General features: G+C 35.1%; 2 protein-coding genes across 2 annotated transcripts; one reads left to right on the forward strand and one right to left on the reverse strand.

Annotated features, from left to right (window-relative positions):
* Positions 1 to 4,208: 4,208 nt before the first annotated feature.
* On the reverse strand, positions 4,209 to 8,654 carry LOC143538534 (SH3 domain-containing protein 3-like). Its single transcript, XM_077032077.1, has 10 exons — positions 8,582 to 8,654; positions 6,796 to 6,918; positions 6,638 to 6,707; positions 6,389 to 6,534; positions 6,198 to 6,299; positions 5,860 to 6,057; positions 5,712 to 5,774; positions 5,344 to 5,433; positions 5,188 to 5,262; positions 4,209 to 4,451 (listed from the first exon to the last, which is right to left on the reverse strand). The coding sequence occupies exons 1-10, from the start codon at positions 8,639 to 8,641 to the stop codon at positions 4,332 to 4,334; spliced, it is 1,047 nt and encodes a 348-aa protein (XP_076888192.1). The 5' UTR covers positions 8,642 to 8,654; the 3' UTR covers positions 4,209 to 4,331.
* A 2,513-nt stretch (positions 8,655 to 11,167) lies between these two features.
* Positions 11,168 to 12,721, forward strand: LOC143538535 (uncharacterized). The gene is made up of 4 exons (XM_077032079.1): positions 11,168 to 11,257; positions 11,559 to 11,890; positions 11,946 to 12,464; positions 12,553 to 12,721. Exons 1-4 carry the CDS (start codon positions 11,179 to 11,181, stop codon positions 12,649 to 12,651), a joined length of 1,029 nt encoding a protein of 342 aa, XP_076888194.1. The 5' UTR covers positions 11,168 to 11,178; the 3' UTR covers positions 12,652 to 12,721.
* The last annotated feature ends 3,946 nt before the right edge of the window (positions 12,722 to 16,667 follow it).

Below are 16,667 nucleotides of genomic sequence, written 5' to 3' on the forward strand. Positions count from 1 at the left end.
ATGTGAGACCCATGACCCGCTTATTTTTTATTATAAAATTATTTATTAATTATAAATAATGCACTTTAAGGGGAAAAAACGGGTATTAATTTTTAGTATATCCCTACTTTATAGGATTTTCTATTCAAATATTTGATAAGATTAATTTTTAATTCATTGAGATGTTATAACCTGTTTAAGAGCTATTTGGGTTTGGTGAGACCCATACCTGTAAATTCGGATCAAATGTATGAGAAGCCACCATTTACAAATAAAACAATCTAGTGACTTGAGAGAATGTAGGGGGCAATCAAAGAAATTTTAAAGAGTTCGTTTATATATATTAAAGATTAAGAATATTGTAAAAACTTACAAGTTTCTAAATATCAAATTTAAGGGAAAAGATGCAAAATTTGACAAAAATAATAAGTGTGGGAAGGATTTGTGGCCATACAAAAACCACTTAAAACAAATTCAAAAAAATAATAAAAAAATCATAAATCAAAACATAAATAAAATATGAAAAAAAATAAAAAACCAAAATCCCCCCCCCCCCACCCCCCGTCATTCCCTTTCTAAAAAATAAAAAAAAAACGAAAAGACACAACGCCGAGAAAAAAAACACAATGTCGAAAATGAACAAACAGCACAATGATAAATAAAAAAAAGACACAATAGGTCGTAAAAAAATATAACACAATAATAAGTAAGATAACACAATATCAAGAAAAAAAAACACAATTTCAAGGAAAATAGACACAATCAATGACGAAGATAAACAAAAAACACAATGATAGACACAATGATCTTCTTTCCTCGACATTATGTCTTTTTCAAGGTTTTTTTTTCTTTTCTTTTCTTTTTTTTATGAACGAGGAAGACGGTGGAAACATTTTATGTTTTTTTAATTAATTTTTGAGTTATGATTTTTTTATTAATTTTTAATTATTTTTTAAGGTGTTTTTTTTGCTACAAATTCTTCTCATTTTGTCCCCATTTGTATAATAACTTGACCCCAAACTTTAAAGACTATTTAAATCTTGATTTTTAAAATTTTGTTTTGTGTATAAAAATATACTAAGGTGCTGTTTGTTTTTCTGAAAAAGGTATGTGTAGACTCTTTTGTCAACGTCGCGCAGACATTGCCATCTGCATGCTGTTTGTTTTCTCGAAAATGTTTCATTAAAAAACGTCTTTGCAAGCTCTTCTTGAAACAAACTCGGTCCATTCACTTCTGAGATCTTCTAAGGTCTACAGAGGATTAAAACACTACACTCTACCAGCACTCACTGTCCACCACCACCACCCACTGTTCGCTACCGCCACCACCCACCCATCGTCCGCCACCACCAACACCACCCACAGTTCGCCACCATTACCGTCCACCCTCACCAATTACCCACCGTCCGTCACCCACCACCATCGTCCGTCACCACCACCACCACCGTCTGCCACCCACTGTCTATCACCATCGTCCACCACCAATATCCACCACCCACCACTGCCTTCAACCACCACCATCGCCTTCTACAACCACCACCATTCTATCACCACCACCGTCCGCCACAACCCACCACCCGCCACCACCACCCACCACTATCACCATCCAGCACCACCATCACCCACTACCACAGTTTGTACATCACTACCTGTTTATTTTAGCAATCTACAGACGTTAAAAAATAGTTTTCTTATTACAAACTACAGGGGTTTGGTCCGTCTCTTCTTTTACAGATATCTGCAGATGTGGTCTGCAGACTACAAACATTTTACCTATTAAAAAACAAACAGCACCTAAGATTTTCAAGCAGATACTTTTGCCACTTTTCAGCAACTCTTACTATAATTTCTCGCCTTTATTACAATGTATACCTTTTTTTTCCTTCCTTTTTATTTGATTTTTTTCGTGGTAACTATCTACTGAACTTGTAACAAAAACACAATTCAAGGGTTAGGTTCAAATAAGAAATTTGATTTTTCTAGGAAGGAGGGTATTTTAGTCTTATACTTTAATATCAAAACCCACTTATTTTAATCTCAAAACCCACTTAAATTAATTTCAAAAACCCACTTACATAAAACTCAATTACATCTTCACTCATCTCTTACAACCACCACCACTCCACCGCCCACCGCCACCACAACCGTCACCCACCGCCACCACATCGCCGGAAAAGTCCGAAAAAACATAATGAAAAAAACACAATGGAAAAATACACTATGAAAAAAAAACACAATGATAAAAACACAATAAAAAAACACAATTGTATGACACAATGTAAATAACACAATGGAAAAAACACAATGAAAAATACTATTGTATAACACAATTTTGTAAAACACAATTCGGTAAAACACAATTTGTAAAAAACCCACTAATTTTTTTTTAATTTTTATATTACAATATGGTACTCATATAAAAGATAAAAAGACACTCGTTATTATGGTGAATTTGTTTTTCAATAAAAACGTCGTAAAAAAAAGTTATGGACGTTTTAAAATGATGGGGGAATTTGGCATGCGTCTTGCATGTGGAGAGAGAAAGTCAACAAATGTGTTATTCCTTTTATGCCCTTTACCTTGTGTTCACACTTGATTTCTCCTAAACTAATCTCAACCCTCCATATTCAAAATCAATGGATAAGATTACTTCTTATCTTTCCTACAAAAAGTATACTTCCTATTATAACCTAACCCCACAATTCAATACAAGTTAAAATATTGCGTAAGTATGAGATTTTAAAGTTTAGAACTAAACAAGGTAAAATGATTATTTTATTAATTCTTTTAACAAAAATATATTCACTTTTAGAATGAACGTATATAATTCTTTAATTACTAAAGGGGTGGTATACAATCTTATCTTATCTTATTTTACAATACTAATAAAAGAAAACGGAGCAAAGATAATGTTGAAGATTAGGTGTCAAGCCTATATTTCTCCTAATTTCTAATCTCTCATTTCATTCATTCTAGCTATTCATGAGTCATGGGTTAAAATCATTTTGTCAAACGGGTTATAACATGGTGTGGATTTTATAACATAGTGTTATTTTCATATCTGAAGTTTGACCAACTACGCAACTTTAGCACATTTTTTAAATTTCTTGCAAATCCACACCTGACGTTTCCAAAACCATGCTATTTTAGTAACTTTCGTTAACCCGTTTATTTTTCCTTTAAGTCTACATTAAATTAATTCATAAGTATTTTGAGAATCACAATTGAAATAACAGGCCTTATTTATTTTTATTGTTTGATAAATCCCATATAATACACGTATTCAAAAGCTAGCTATACATAATATTCATAACTTTCTTTGAATAAAAATTATTGAACATTGTGGGCCTATTTTATTAATTTGCATTTTTGTGGGCCGATTGCTCTTTTCGTTATTTATGGCAATGTGGCCCATTAATAGGCTGGACCGAGTTCAATTTATTCCAGGCGTAAATAGAGGTGCATATATCGGGTTTTTCAAATACCCGGGTTTGGGTATGGAACCGGGTTCGGATATGACCGGGTATTAGAAAATCGGGTATTGGCAATACCCGGGTCGGGTTCGGGTCCGGGTATTCTCTCTAAAAACCATACCCTATGCATCGGGTCGGGTATAGAACCGGGTATTTGAATACCCTATTTTCGGGTATTGAAAAAACCCTATTTTTGGGTTTTTTTGGGGCTTTTTCCGGGTTTTTTTTCGGGTATAAATTAGATTTTTTTAAGGGGTATTTTTGAGGTATTTTTCGGGTACAGATCGGGTATTTGAAAAACCCGATTTCAGGTATTGGAAAAACCCGGTTCCGGGTATGGAACCGGTTCCGGCCATACCCGGAACCGGGTTTCGGGTATTACTGGGTATAAATCGGACCCGGTTCCGGGTACGGGTTTTGGTACCGAAATGCATACCCTATTGGCCTATTCGTACCCTACGGGTAGGGTCGGGTTTGGGTATAAAAAAAACCCGGTTCCGGATATTTTTTCGGGTCCGGTTTCGGGTTCGGGTTTTTTGTGCACCTCTAGGCGTAAAACCCCAAAGAAACTGAAATTAGCCGGGCCGACCCAAAATATGTTGAAATCTGGAACCCAAAGGGCCTTGGATCTCAGGTTTTATTGGGCCGGGTTTCAGAATGACAATGACTTGCGTAAAAAAGAAAACATTTTTACATGGTTTATTCATGTTCTTGAAACAAAACACAGCAGCATTCATTTGTCATATGGCCATTTAAAGTACATATTCATCAACTATAATCTTCTCAAAATACAAAAACCTATCAAGTGGAAACAACAAATGAAATGCTACAAATGGAATTTAATATGAGAGACGCACGTAAAGAAAATAAGATCGTGGATTAATAAAAGTCGGCTGTCCCGTTGGTGTTAGGAAGCCTTTGACGTCTCTCCACATAAGCAGACGGAAACCACCCGTTTCTACCTTTGCATTCTCCTTCTGACCATCCTGATGGACTCACCTGAGGATAATAACTAGATGTAAATATGTGAACGGCCGATAGGTCAGGTAATGGGTCAAACTGGTTCGGGTTAAAAGTTGAAATAGATAAACCTATTTAAAAAGTTAAATTTATTAAAAACTTGGAAAGACTTTTAACCAGTTTGACTCAGTTCAACTTTAAGCTCGAAAAACTATTTGCCCCGTTTGACATAAAATACAGCTAGGGGTGCAAACGAGCCGAGCTGCCCGCAAGCTACTCGAGATCGGCTTGTTAAAAAGCTCGATCGAGCATTCGAGCCAAGCTTAATCGAGCCCGAGCTTAAAAGTAAGCTCATTTAATAATCGAGCCCGAGCCCGAGCCCGAGCCCGAGTTTCACTTATCGAGCTCGAGCCGGTTCACAAGCCAAAACGAGCATGCCATTTATATAATTTTTTAAAATATATGTTTAATAATTATTAATATATATATATATATAATGTTATGAAAAAATAAATAAAAATAGCTAAATAATATATATTTTTATACATAAAATTATAATAGAAAAAACTATATATAAATAATTATATTATATAATAAATAATTGATAAATAGTAAACAAGCCGAGCTCGAGCCTGAGAATCTACTCACGAGCCGAGCTCAAGCTTTGAAAATAAAGCTCGAAATGAGCCGAGTTCGAGCCTAGTCGAGCTCGGGCTCGGCTCGTTTGCACCCCTAAATTATACAGCCCAAATTGACCCGTTTGTAAACTGCTAACCTTTCGCACTACAACATAGTCGCCAATTGCGAGGCTTAGTTCCTTATCAGATGAAGCTTCAAACCCATGCATTGCCTGCATAACGATATAACATCAACCCAAATCAATTAATTAAGCAGGGCTCAGTAGTTGGGTCCCGTATTAAACAAAGATTACCTTAGCCAAAAAGTACTTAGTTTTATCCGACACAAGATTAGACGGTACTGCAGGCGGTGCGCACTCTCTCCTTTGTTTATCAGAAACCATCTATCAAGAAGTTCGCAATATCACACAAACCGTCAATTGCATATAGTAGAGGTCGCCAAACGGGTGGGTCAGGTAACAGTCAAATGGGTCCGGGTCAAAACACGTGTTTTGATAGTTGATACACTTTGGATAACTTTATACCCGTTTGACATGTTTCATATTTTGTTAAATTCTTTAGCCTGACACATTTTACCTGTTAGAAATAAACGACAACGCAAATAGGCCCGTTTATAGATAAACGGGTAAGATTGCCACCTCAGCAAATTATTAGCACTTACCTCAGCTTCTATCTGGTGCAGAATAGCAGCTACTCTCTCATGATATGTTCTTTCACCTTCAACCTTCAAATTCATTAAAAATATTATTAGAATGTTTAAAGATTGTTCTTTCAAGTAATAAAAGATGAATAACCGTATGCACACGAACCATTGCAACAAGTCTCTGGAAAGTAAGCCTTTGTTGCTGTGATTCAACAGCAGCCAATGCAGCAGATGCTTCTTTACCTAGTACAGACATGTTTGATTTAAGTTCCTGCATTCTAGCTTCGGCTGCATGCAACTTGGTCACGTTCTCGGGAATTGGAGCTTCTCTAACTCGGGCCTGTCTTCTAGAAACTTCTGCTGCCTGTTTGCTTTCATATTCAGTTATAACTTATAATCAATGTGACAACAAAGTTTAGAATCAGTAGAGCATGTTATCAGAAGTGGGAGTTTCGACCCGTTTACTTAAGAACGGGTCGACCTGTTTACATATCAAGGGATTACCTGTGTCTCTGCTTCTTGCCTCATTCGGCTGTAACGTTGAGCCAGATGGCGAGCGTCTTCCAAAGGAGCACCACTTATCATTGCTCTCAAAGGTTCTAAAATCTGAAATTTTGAGACAACTTGTCAACTGCGGTTAACAAGAAAATGAGATATAGCTTATAACATGTCATTAGAATAGATTATTAACTAACCTGTGTGAATAACAGTCTTGTGAAATCTTCTTGCTCCTTTTCCACATGTTTACGTGCATCACCGTATATAGATGCGGCCTTGCCCAAAATTTCATCATTGGCATTCTCCAATCCATATTTGCAGCATTCTTCAGACAACTTGGTTCCTAATTTTAATAATAATAATAATAATAATAATAATAATAATAATAATAATAATAATATATTAATGTTGGAAAATTGTAGCATATAGTGGTTTGGACTTTTCGCCTGCTTCTATATGCTTATATCCTATGGCTGTAAAAGCTTCTGCTGCTTTAACCAGTTCTCTTTGAAAATCCTGACAAAAATAAAACAAAGAAAATTTGGGCCAATATTTAAATATGTTAACGTAAAATCAATAAAGTGATTAACATATGCATTGTTACCTTTCCTGAACGAGTTGATCGGTAGAGCTTTTCCAGCTGCTGGTGTCTTTGTAATTCCAACTCATCAATGACCATTACATCTGAATGTTCATATCCGCTCGCACTGAACTGCTTTATCACAGCCTGAAACAATCAATATAAAGAATGTTAAATTACATATAGGCATATCCAGGAAATACCTACTTACAAATATATATTTGACATGAAAAAACAAACAGTTTTTTGCATAGTTGTCAAAGGTGCACTCAAGGTGCAAAGGCTGAGCCTTGGGCCTAGGCAAGAGGCGCTAGATAAACGAGGTCCAGAAATAAGCAAGGCACATAGCAGAAGCATATGGTTTTTGGGGGTTTTAGACACATTTTAGCCTTGTTTTAAGGATAGTATAACCATGAAACTGATTTTCCTTTTGAACCATTATATCTATTCTTCACTACAACAGTTCTATTTTATTAGTTCTAACTGCCAACTCATCGGACTCCCATTCGCTTACACTCTCGAGCTAAATATATAAACCCAAGTTTGTTAATTGGGAGTGACGGAAAAACACAATAAAAGTCTAAACAATTAACATAACACAAATTACAAAAAAAGCTCAATCATGGCCAGCTATGAGGCGGGGCGGGGAGGTCGACTGTCCTCGGCCCGATTACCCTGGTAGCCCTGGAATTTTTTTTTCAAAAAAAAAATTATTTAACTATTTTGAAAAAAAAAATATGTATTCTTAATGTTTACACCCAATTAATCAATTCATTTGAGCCCATTTTAATAAAAAAAATGTTTTGCACAAGCCAAAACATAACCAGTAAACCCATTTAAAAATTTAATTGTTTAAGCCAAAAAAAAAACTCTTTTTACTAAGACCATCCGTAGTGGTGGCCTTATTGTGGCGTTTTGAAGCCAAAATGCCTGGGAACACCATCCCCCACCCCCGGCATTATGGGTGTTGAGTGAGCATTTTGGGTGGCGTTATGTACATAACTTGCAATGGCCCACGTTTTGAGGAGAGTTGTGTGAGAGATAGAGAGAGAATGGAGGAATAAAATAATGATTGTGGGAGAGTTATGAGGGCTGTTCAAAAAGCTCGAAGCTTGGGCTCGTGGCTCGCTCGATAAAAGCTCGAATAAAACTAGCTATAAAAAGTTGATTTGAAACATCCTGAGCTGATTTGGATCATTTTTGTAACCGAGCCAAAATCGACCCAGGCTCGGCTCTTTGGCTCGATCTTAAGCTCGTTTAACTTCAAAATAGAGATAGAACCTAGCTGCCTGAGCTCAAAACCACCCTGGCTCGACTCGGGCTCAACTCGTGAACAGCCCTAGTACTTATGGAATTTTCCCACTACACTTGTTTTTTGTGAAACTTTGAAATGCTGACTAAGCGCCAGATGGCGTAAAATGCCTGGGCTTACCTAGTTTTGACTACGCATGGTCTAAAGGTCCAATCTTTTTTTACGATTTTCAGGATGGCCCTTAAATGAATTGGAGTAATAATTGCCACTAAGTTAGTACTTAGTATACTGATAAATGAACATAAATTGGGTTGACCCGAACACTGCACGAATAAGTATATTTTAAGTTTCAACCCTATTTCTTGATTAGTGCCTAAATGGCCAAATGTATAAACAGAAAGCCCCAATTCTCCTCATAACAAAAACCCTAAACATAAATCTCAAACCCAATTCCCAATTCACTTATTATTGACTATATGCATACAAATTGAACCATAAAGATTCAAACTTTAAGTCAGTAAGATTCTTGAATCAGATAATTAAGGGTGATTGAATTACCTGTTGTTGTTTGGCAACTTGATCTCGAAGCTTACTTGCTTGCTTCCTTAAAGCATCCATGATGATCAAGAATTGGTTTATTTGACAAATTGTGTGTGAAGCTGAAAATGATGAAGGTTTATTATCAGATCTTGACAGTCTGCAGAACGAAAGAATGGACTAATCTTTTCTTATTTGCATCTGGGTCCTTTAATTTCATGTTACATGCCAAAGAGCTTTAACTCACGTGGTATCGGAATGTATGTGAAGATTTGGGCCGAAAGCCGTAAGGTTTCAAGTTCGAATATGATCCCATTTGGGTTTATCGCAGTGACCATTCGAACTATGGTTTTTCTGATGTTTACTATCGCGGGTGTATAAGGTCGCCTTGTGTCATTAAGTTATCCCGAGTAATCAGGTTTAATTTGTTGGTCGTTCGAAAAAAAATATGTTTGTGCAATATTTTTTATTTATTTTTTTTTGTTCTTGTTTTTTAAAATATATTTAAGACTATATGTTACATAGGCTAAGACAACCTATAGGATGTTGTTCCAACAAATTCTTTTATCTAATAAATTCAACAATAAATCAAAGACAAGCAATTTAACCAAAATAAATAGAATTTATGAGTGGGACCAACCTTGTTGCCCGACACTATGATAAAAATGAAACTCGAACCCTATAGGATTACCCGAAATCCAAAACATATGGACGGATATAGGGTCGGGTAATCAAGTATGAATTTAGTTTTGGAATTTTCACGGATATGGACCAAGTTTACTATTTTGTGATAAACCGAATTACTCAAATATGTTACATGATAACATATACTTATTTACTCAATTATATGTTCCACATGGTTTTCTTTATTATTTATTTATATTAGGTATATACAATATATAATATGCACAATTAAAATCAACGTTCCTACCAACTTAATTTATTTTAAATATATGCAACATAAATATACCTAACGAGTAAGTGTTTGATAGATCCTTGATGGATTTTAAGTTAGGTATGGGACATGATTTTATAATTGGGTGTAGGTTTGTGATGACTTAAACCCAAGTCATTGTGATCCCTACCCGACACCTTGAACATTGACACCCTATTCATCGCCGCCACCCCCCCCCCCCCACTCCACCTTCGTCGACAACTCTATGGCACCACTCCTCGACTGCCTAGAGTTGTAGTGGTCGTGGTTGGGCAAGAGTAGCAGCAATCGGGCATTATAGGTGGCATCAATGATGGTGGAGATGGGGTAGGGGTAGGGGTGGTGAAGGCGTTAGGTGAAGTGGCTAGTATGGGCGATGGGGTTGTGGAAAGACGTCATTGGTGGTGTCACCAGTTGGTGGTGGCCGTAGTAATAGATTTTATTTCTTTTATGACTCTTTTATCATCCAAATTCGTTACAACTAATTTTATATATTACAATTGCTATAAGTTTTGAAGCATTCAGGCAAATTCCAAATACATCCATTAAAGTGCAATTCATTGACGAATTTCAATTTATTCAAAAAAATCTCTAACTAAGCAGCCTTTTTTTAAAAAGTTGGACTTTCGTTGCTATTATCAATCCTTATAAATTAGCATTTATAGGGTTGAAAGGGACTAATGGAGTGCATCAAAACAACGCCCTTGATGGCGAAATCAAAACCACTAGAAACAATTGTCAAGTTGATGTCAACGGGTGAGGGAGAGATAGGGTTAAGGAGAAAGATGATGAAATGGGGGCTTCACCTACGAAGTTTCATATAAGTTTATTTTATGTTTTTAAAATACGAAAAAAAAGAGGGTAAATTGGCTATGTAAAATAATTAACCTCTATTTTAACATTAAAATGAGTGAAAATACAAAATCCACGACAAACACAACATATAATTGATAAATCCTGGCATCCTGCAATTTATAGATATACAATTTCAAATAAAACACTACATCATTAGTTTTGTATCGTGCATTATGTTTCTATTTCATTCTAATTAGACCTCCAAATCCACTATACCTTCAATCTTCATCTTCTCTGCATATGAAACCTCCGCTTCCACTATATGCCTCATTCACCACAACCGCTTCGTTCTTCCTCCACCACCATCTCAATCACAATTTTCATTTCCACCGATTTGCTAAAACAAATTCTTTACAGTAAACAAAAAAGAAAAAAAGAAACTTTTTAAAATAATATAAATTATGCAAAATCAATAAACATATATCTATTAATTAACAAGATACCAAATTAAATAAAAATCTCAAAACATGATTTAAAATCATTTTGCACAAAACAAAATTTCAAAATTTGTAAGGAAATCATTAAATCTAGACAAGATTCTTTTCTTTTTTATTTTATTTTTTTCATAAAAAAATTTGTGATCTTGGACACCCACCCCCACCCCACCCCCATACCCCTCAGCATATGCAACCTGCCAAAAAGTGCCAGTGACACTATTTTGTTATTTTTAACTTTGAATCTTTATTATTATTATTATTATTATTATTATTAATTACTACCCAAGCCAACAACATTCATTTCATCGGGTGGTTGTCTAGCCATTAGCCAAGGCCTACCCCAGACAGACAAAGAGTCCAAGACAACCAGCACCCCTTGTTCTTCTTGAATCATGCCTTCAGGTACTAAGAAGAGAAAAGCTGCCAAGAAGAAGAAGGTTAATGACTCATCCTCAACTCACCCTCATCAAGGTACCTTTTTTAACCCATTTTGCTTCATGGGTATGCCTTTATTTCACTTAAAGTTTATTAATTTAGTGTTTGCACATCTGTCTCTTTATCATGCATCCACTTCTTGTAGCCTTTGTGGGTCTTGCTTATCTGTATTGGGTATTTGATTAAAGTCCAATTTGAGTTTAATTTGTGCAAAAAGTTTGAAACTTTTGAGTTGTTTGACAACTAGACTCGCCCAATTGGAATATTTAGGGCTTTTTTAAGTTCAATTTGTGATTGATTTGAAAATTTGAAATAATCTTGATTTGGATGGATCCAGTGATTGCAGAGGAGAATGATGGAGGGGAAGTTAGTTCTCCGACCGCGCAGGGTCCGTCGGTCGAGGTCGTGAAGAGGGAAGATAGTTCGTCTGAAAAGATATCGAAGGATGGGAATGAGGAAGAGGGGAGTGTTGTGGTTGAAGCGGTGTCGAAGTCGAAGTCGAAGAATGTTAATGGGAGTAGTTCGAGTTCTAGTGATAGTTCGGATGATGAGTCGCGTGTGGTGGAAAAGGAAGTGGTGGTTATTGAATCTGCGCCGGTTGAGTCGGTTCCTGAAGAGATTTCGCCGATTGTTGAACCGGTTAAGCCGGTTGATGCGTTGGTAGAAGAAGTGTGTGGTTGATGAGATAAAGAGTGCGGAGAGTAAAGATTTGGTTGTAGAAGAGGTGTCGCATGTGGTTGATGAGATAAAGAGCGAGGAGAATAAAGATTTGGTTGTCGAAGAAGTGTCGCGTGCGGTTGATGAAACAAAGAGCGGGGACACCAAAGATTCGGTTGTAGAAGAAGTGTCATGGGTGGTTGATGAAATAAAGAGTGAGGAGAGTAAAGATTTGGTTGTAGAAGAAGTGTCGCATGCGGTTGATGAAATAAAGAGCGGGGAGACCAAAGATTCGGTTGTCGAAGAAGTGTCATGGGTGGTTAATGAAATAAAGAGTGAGGAGAGTAAAGATTTGGTTGTAGAAGAAGTGACACAAGTGGTTGATGATTGTGCGGATTCTACTGTAGTTGCAGAACCGGTTTTGAAAGAAGATGAGGTGGAAAGATTGCAACCGTTGGTTGAAAAGACTGAGTCGGAATCAAAGGATAACGTGTCATCTTCTGTACCTCCAAAAGACTTGGTTTCTGATGCTAATGGTGCAGGTTGTGCTAATGAAGTTGTGACAACTGAACACTCTGTTAGACATGTATAATCTTTATTGTTTCAAGATATTATCTTTTTTTTTTCTATATGTGATCTTTGAATGCTTTATAAAACTGTGAAAATGTATGCAGGTGGTTCCAGCAGCTTCAACTCCGATAGCAGTGCAAAATACGACCTCGTGGAAGAGTTGCTGTGGAATATTCGAGTTGTTTTCAGGATCCGGGCGGTAATATCAGGTGTGTTATCTTGAAATAATCTTAAAGTTGTTTCTTTTTTAGTTTTTATAAATTTTTTTATCTGGTTGTCAAATGTTAAAAGATTACTAGTAATAATGTGACCAGGTTGGGGTGCTGGATGAATCTTCGAAGCTATTTAGTCCGTTTCTTTTATAATTCCATAAATAGTTATTATGATGTGAAAAGTTATTGTTATAATAATAATCAAAGTTCTTTGAATAAAATGAGATTGTAAACACTCTGATGCACTTTTGGTGACTTCTAAATTACTTAATTCATTTGGGCCATTTCTTTTTAGCTTGAAATTATTATTGTACTTTTGGGCCCGTTAGCAGTATAACACACTTTTGCATATATGGGTCAAACATGTTACATGCCCCCTTGATGTGAAACATACCAACAAGTAATCATGTATACACTGTTCGTTTTGTTCGAGTGACATAAGTTTTTTTCTTGTGTAGTTGTGTACTTATTAAGGAAACATGAAAGGGGTGATGCTTTAAAGATTTGTTTGGTAATTAGGACAAATTTATCGTCTTAGATGCATTTTATGTTACAAATTTGTTTTATGTGCGAAATTTAGCGACAATTTTTTAGTACATTTGTATTTGCAAGACAAAAACATTATGTTAGTATTATTAGTATTTGATAAAACCATGGATCGGATCTGGATCTGACATGCAAGTTGGATCTTGGATCAGATCTGAATATCTGATCAGGTTATCGTCTCATATCCATACCGAATCAACAACTTATGATATTGTATAATAACATTTTAATCTTATATGGGATTTATTTTCTCTGCTCTTATCGTCCTTTTTATAAGTAATTGTATCATTAACGATTTTATGTTGACTTTTGAATACAGAAACATGTCATCGTATCGAGCTATGGGACTGCTCGTCATTTCATGATGCTTTGGCCAAGGTAGCTTGACGACGTTCTTGGTTTACTTTTGTATTTTTTGTTTCTCGCGATATCGGATAGTGTTTTCACTTTTATATTATTGTGGGGTGTGTTGTTATGGAGGCTGGTTTTGTGTTAAATATGTTGGTGCATTGAGTACATGGCTATATGTTCTTAGTATACAAATGGATGTGACCAATTTTCAAGCTTAATATGTTTTTGGTTTTATCATATGTATTTTTTAAATATGTTTTATTTATTTCTTATATAATTTTTGAATTTGGAAACTTAAAGCCAGATAAATAATAAATTGATGTAGCCATGTATATGAGGATGAATTTGTAACCATATTTGCTCACCTCAAAATATTTGGTTAGAATAGTCAAACGACTAAAATCCGGCAATCTGGTCCAGTTCAGCTCATAATTTTTATCGAAATTGACCAAGTTACAGTGTAAACGCCCATGTCTTGAATAATTCTAAGGTATTTTCTGTAATAAATAATTGGGTCAAATTTACAATAAATGGATGGATACATTTTCAAAGTCTAGAATTAACCTTACTTACCTAGTTATTTCCTTAATAGTAATTTTTGTCTACTCCTTTTGTAGTATAATACCACACTAATGTAAAGGAAAAGATGCACCATCATATATACTCTTTCAATTTTCAAAGATATATAGATATTTCTCCACTTCTCTTATAACACTTCTAAAAGCACTTAAGAAATAACACTAATCATGTGTTAGTCATTGTTATATTATAACACGTTATTAGCACGAATCGTTGTGGCTTAATCAAGAAGATCAACCAAGTAACAAGACGTCAATCATGAACAAGGTAAACATATCATTAATAATGATTAAAAAGACAACTATAATGATAAAACAAAATAAATATAAAATACATCTTATTATAAACTTTTAATAATTATGAGACTAATAACCCTCTAACCTTTACTTACTATCTCTATAACTTTTATTATGCACACTAAATTTTATTCATGTGCTAATGATTATTTATGTATAATAAACAAGTTCATTAGTATTATTATTCTACATACTAATTTTACATCTTATTTAATAGATTATCATTTATATCTCATTTATTCTATTATTTACAAAATAATATGTATGTATGTATGTATGTATGTATAACCGCAGATGAAATGATCATATAGCCGTTATAAAATGGTTATAAATTTTTCACTATAAATAACCAATTATCAATCTCAATTTTTTCACAAATACAAAACTACTCTTCTCAGAAATACCTAAGACAATATTTTGAAAGATGCTTCACCCAGTTTTGATGTTAACCACCATATTGATGATATATAATCTTATTGTTCTTAATTTGTACTCTTCCACCTAAGGAGTTTGATCTTTTCTTTTTTCCTTTATCTATTTATTGCTATACCTTTGTATTTTCTTTCAAGTTTAATAAGCATGCATTCCTAATATTTATCTAATTTGTGTTTAGTAATAAAATGAAGAATATTGTAAAGCTTGAATTTTTGGCTCTCAAAAGTTTTGGAGAGAACTATATGCCATAGACAGCAAATGGCAAAAGACATCTCAAATCAATGGATGTGTTAGATGCAACTAATGAAAACAATACATTGGATGACCACAATAGAGCAAAAGCTGATGTCTTTATTCATAAACACATCGATGAAATACTTCAGTTGGAGTATTTTAATTATGATAATCCGAGTGCTTTATGGAAAGAATAAAAAAGCAGATTTGATCATTAAAGGGACTCATTACTCCCTACTGCTAGAGCTGAATGGAACAATCTAAGGTTCCAAGATTTAAAAAAAAGTTAATGATTATACATATACTCTATTAAATATATGTTCAAGGCTTGAATTTTGTGGACAAATTATGTCTGAGGGAGATAAGTTAGAAAAAACTTACTCTACTTTTCACGCATCAAATATAATTTTGCAACAACAATTACAGTTGCAAAAATTTTCAAACATACTCTGATTTGAATACAAATCTTATCATAGCAGAGAAAAATAATGAGCTATTAATGAAAAACCATCAAGCTCGTCTCATAGGATCATTAGCCATACCAGAAGCAAATATTGCTTATAATAATGATCATAAGAATTCTGGACGTAAATGGGAACAAGGCCGTGGACGATGCCGTGGGCGTGGCCGAAACTATTTCAATAAAACCCATTTTAATGGTCGCAACCACTCATTTAAATGGAATAATAATCGTGAATGTGTACACGGTCGTGGTTGTTGTAAGGCCCCGTTCCCGGTAACCCTACTTTGGTGTTGGATTTACTTATAAACACAGTTCTAAAACCAGAGTTAATTAAAACTTTCGCGGAATAATTAAAACTTTATGCATTACATTACAAAACATCGAATCTTGTCTTAACAAAAGTTAACTTATCTTAAAACATAACATAATAATTCATAACATTTCTTCCCAAGATGCCAGTCTTCCCGTCCCTACCACGTGCCATCCTCAAGCCAGCTCCTTCAATCTATTTACCTGCGTGCATACTAAAAGTCAGCTACGCTGAGTGAGTTCTAGCTTATCAAGCTATAGGATTATTCTTACACGTTCCTTTATTTACGTACAAATATTATTTGGTACTATTCTTACATTATTCTTACATTTTCTCACGTAGCATATAACTATTCTTACATTCTTGCACAGATATTATAAGGGTCTGCCACCCAACCTCTAGCACAAATATTATAAGGGTCTGCCACCCGACCTCTTGCACAGATATTATAAGGGTCTGCCACCCGATCTCTTGCACCTATATTATAGACTCGGCCCCTCTATTCTTACCCAGGTATTAGGAGGGCCTGCCACCCTGATTCTTTCATTATATTATATTTGACTCTTACAATCATATCTAGTTATCAAACTAAGCACATACAAATTCTTACCACTTTCTTTCATTATTGCATTAGTTATTCCTCTTCAACATATATGCATATATTTGTATATAACTGCATATACTTCTAGTCTTACAAGTATGCACACAACCCCGAAAACATTTCAAAGAGAAATGGGGCTAGAACTCACCTGAAGACGATTCCTTTCCGAGTTTATCGTAACTCCCTTCCTTA

Source organism: Bidens hawaiensis, unplaced genomic scaffold, assembly GCF_021521415.1.
Source record: "Bidens hawaiensis isolate Kalapana, Puna unplaced genomic scaffold, B.hawaiensis_p1.1 tig00011638_1, whole genome shotgun sequence".
Taxonomy (NCBI): Eukaryota; Viridiplantae; Streptophyta; class Magnoliopsida; order Asterales; family Asteraceae; genus Bidens; species Bidens hawaiensis.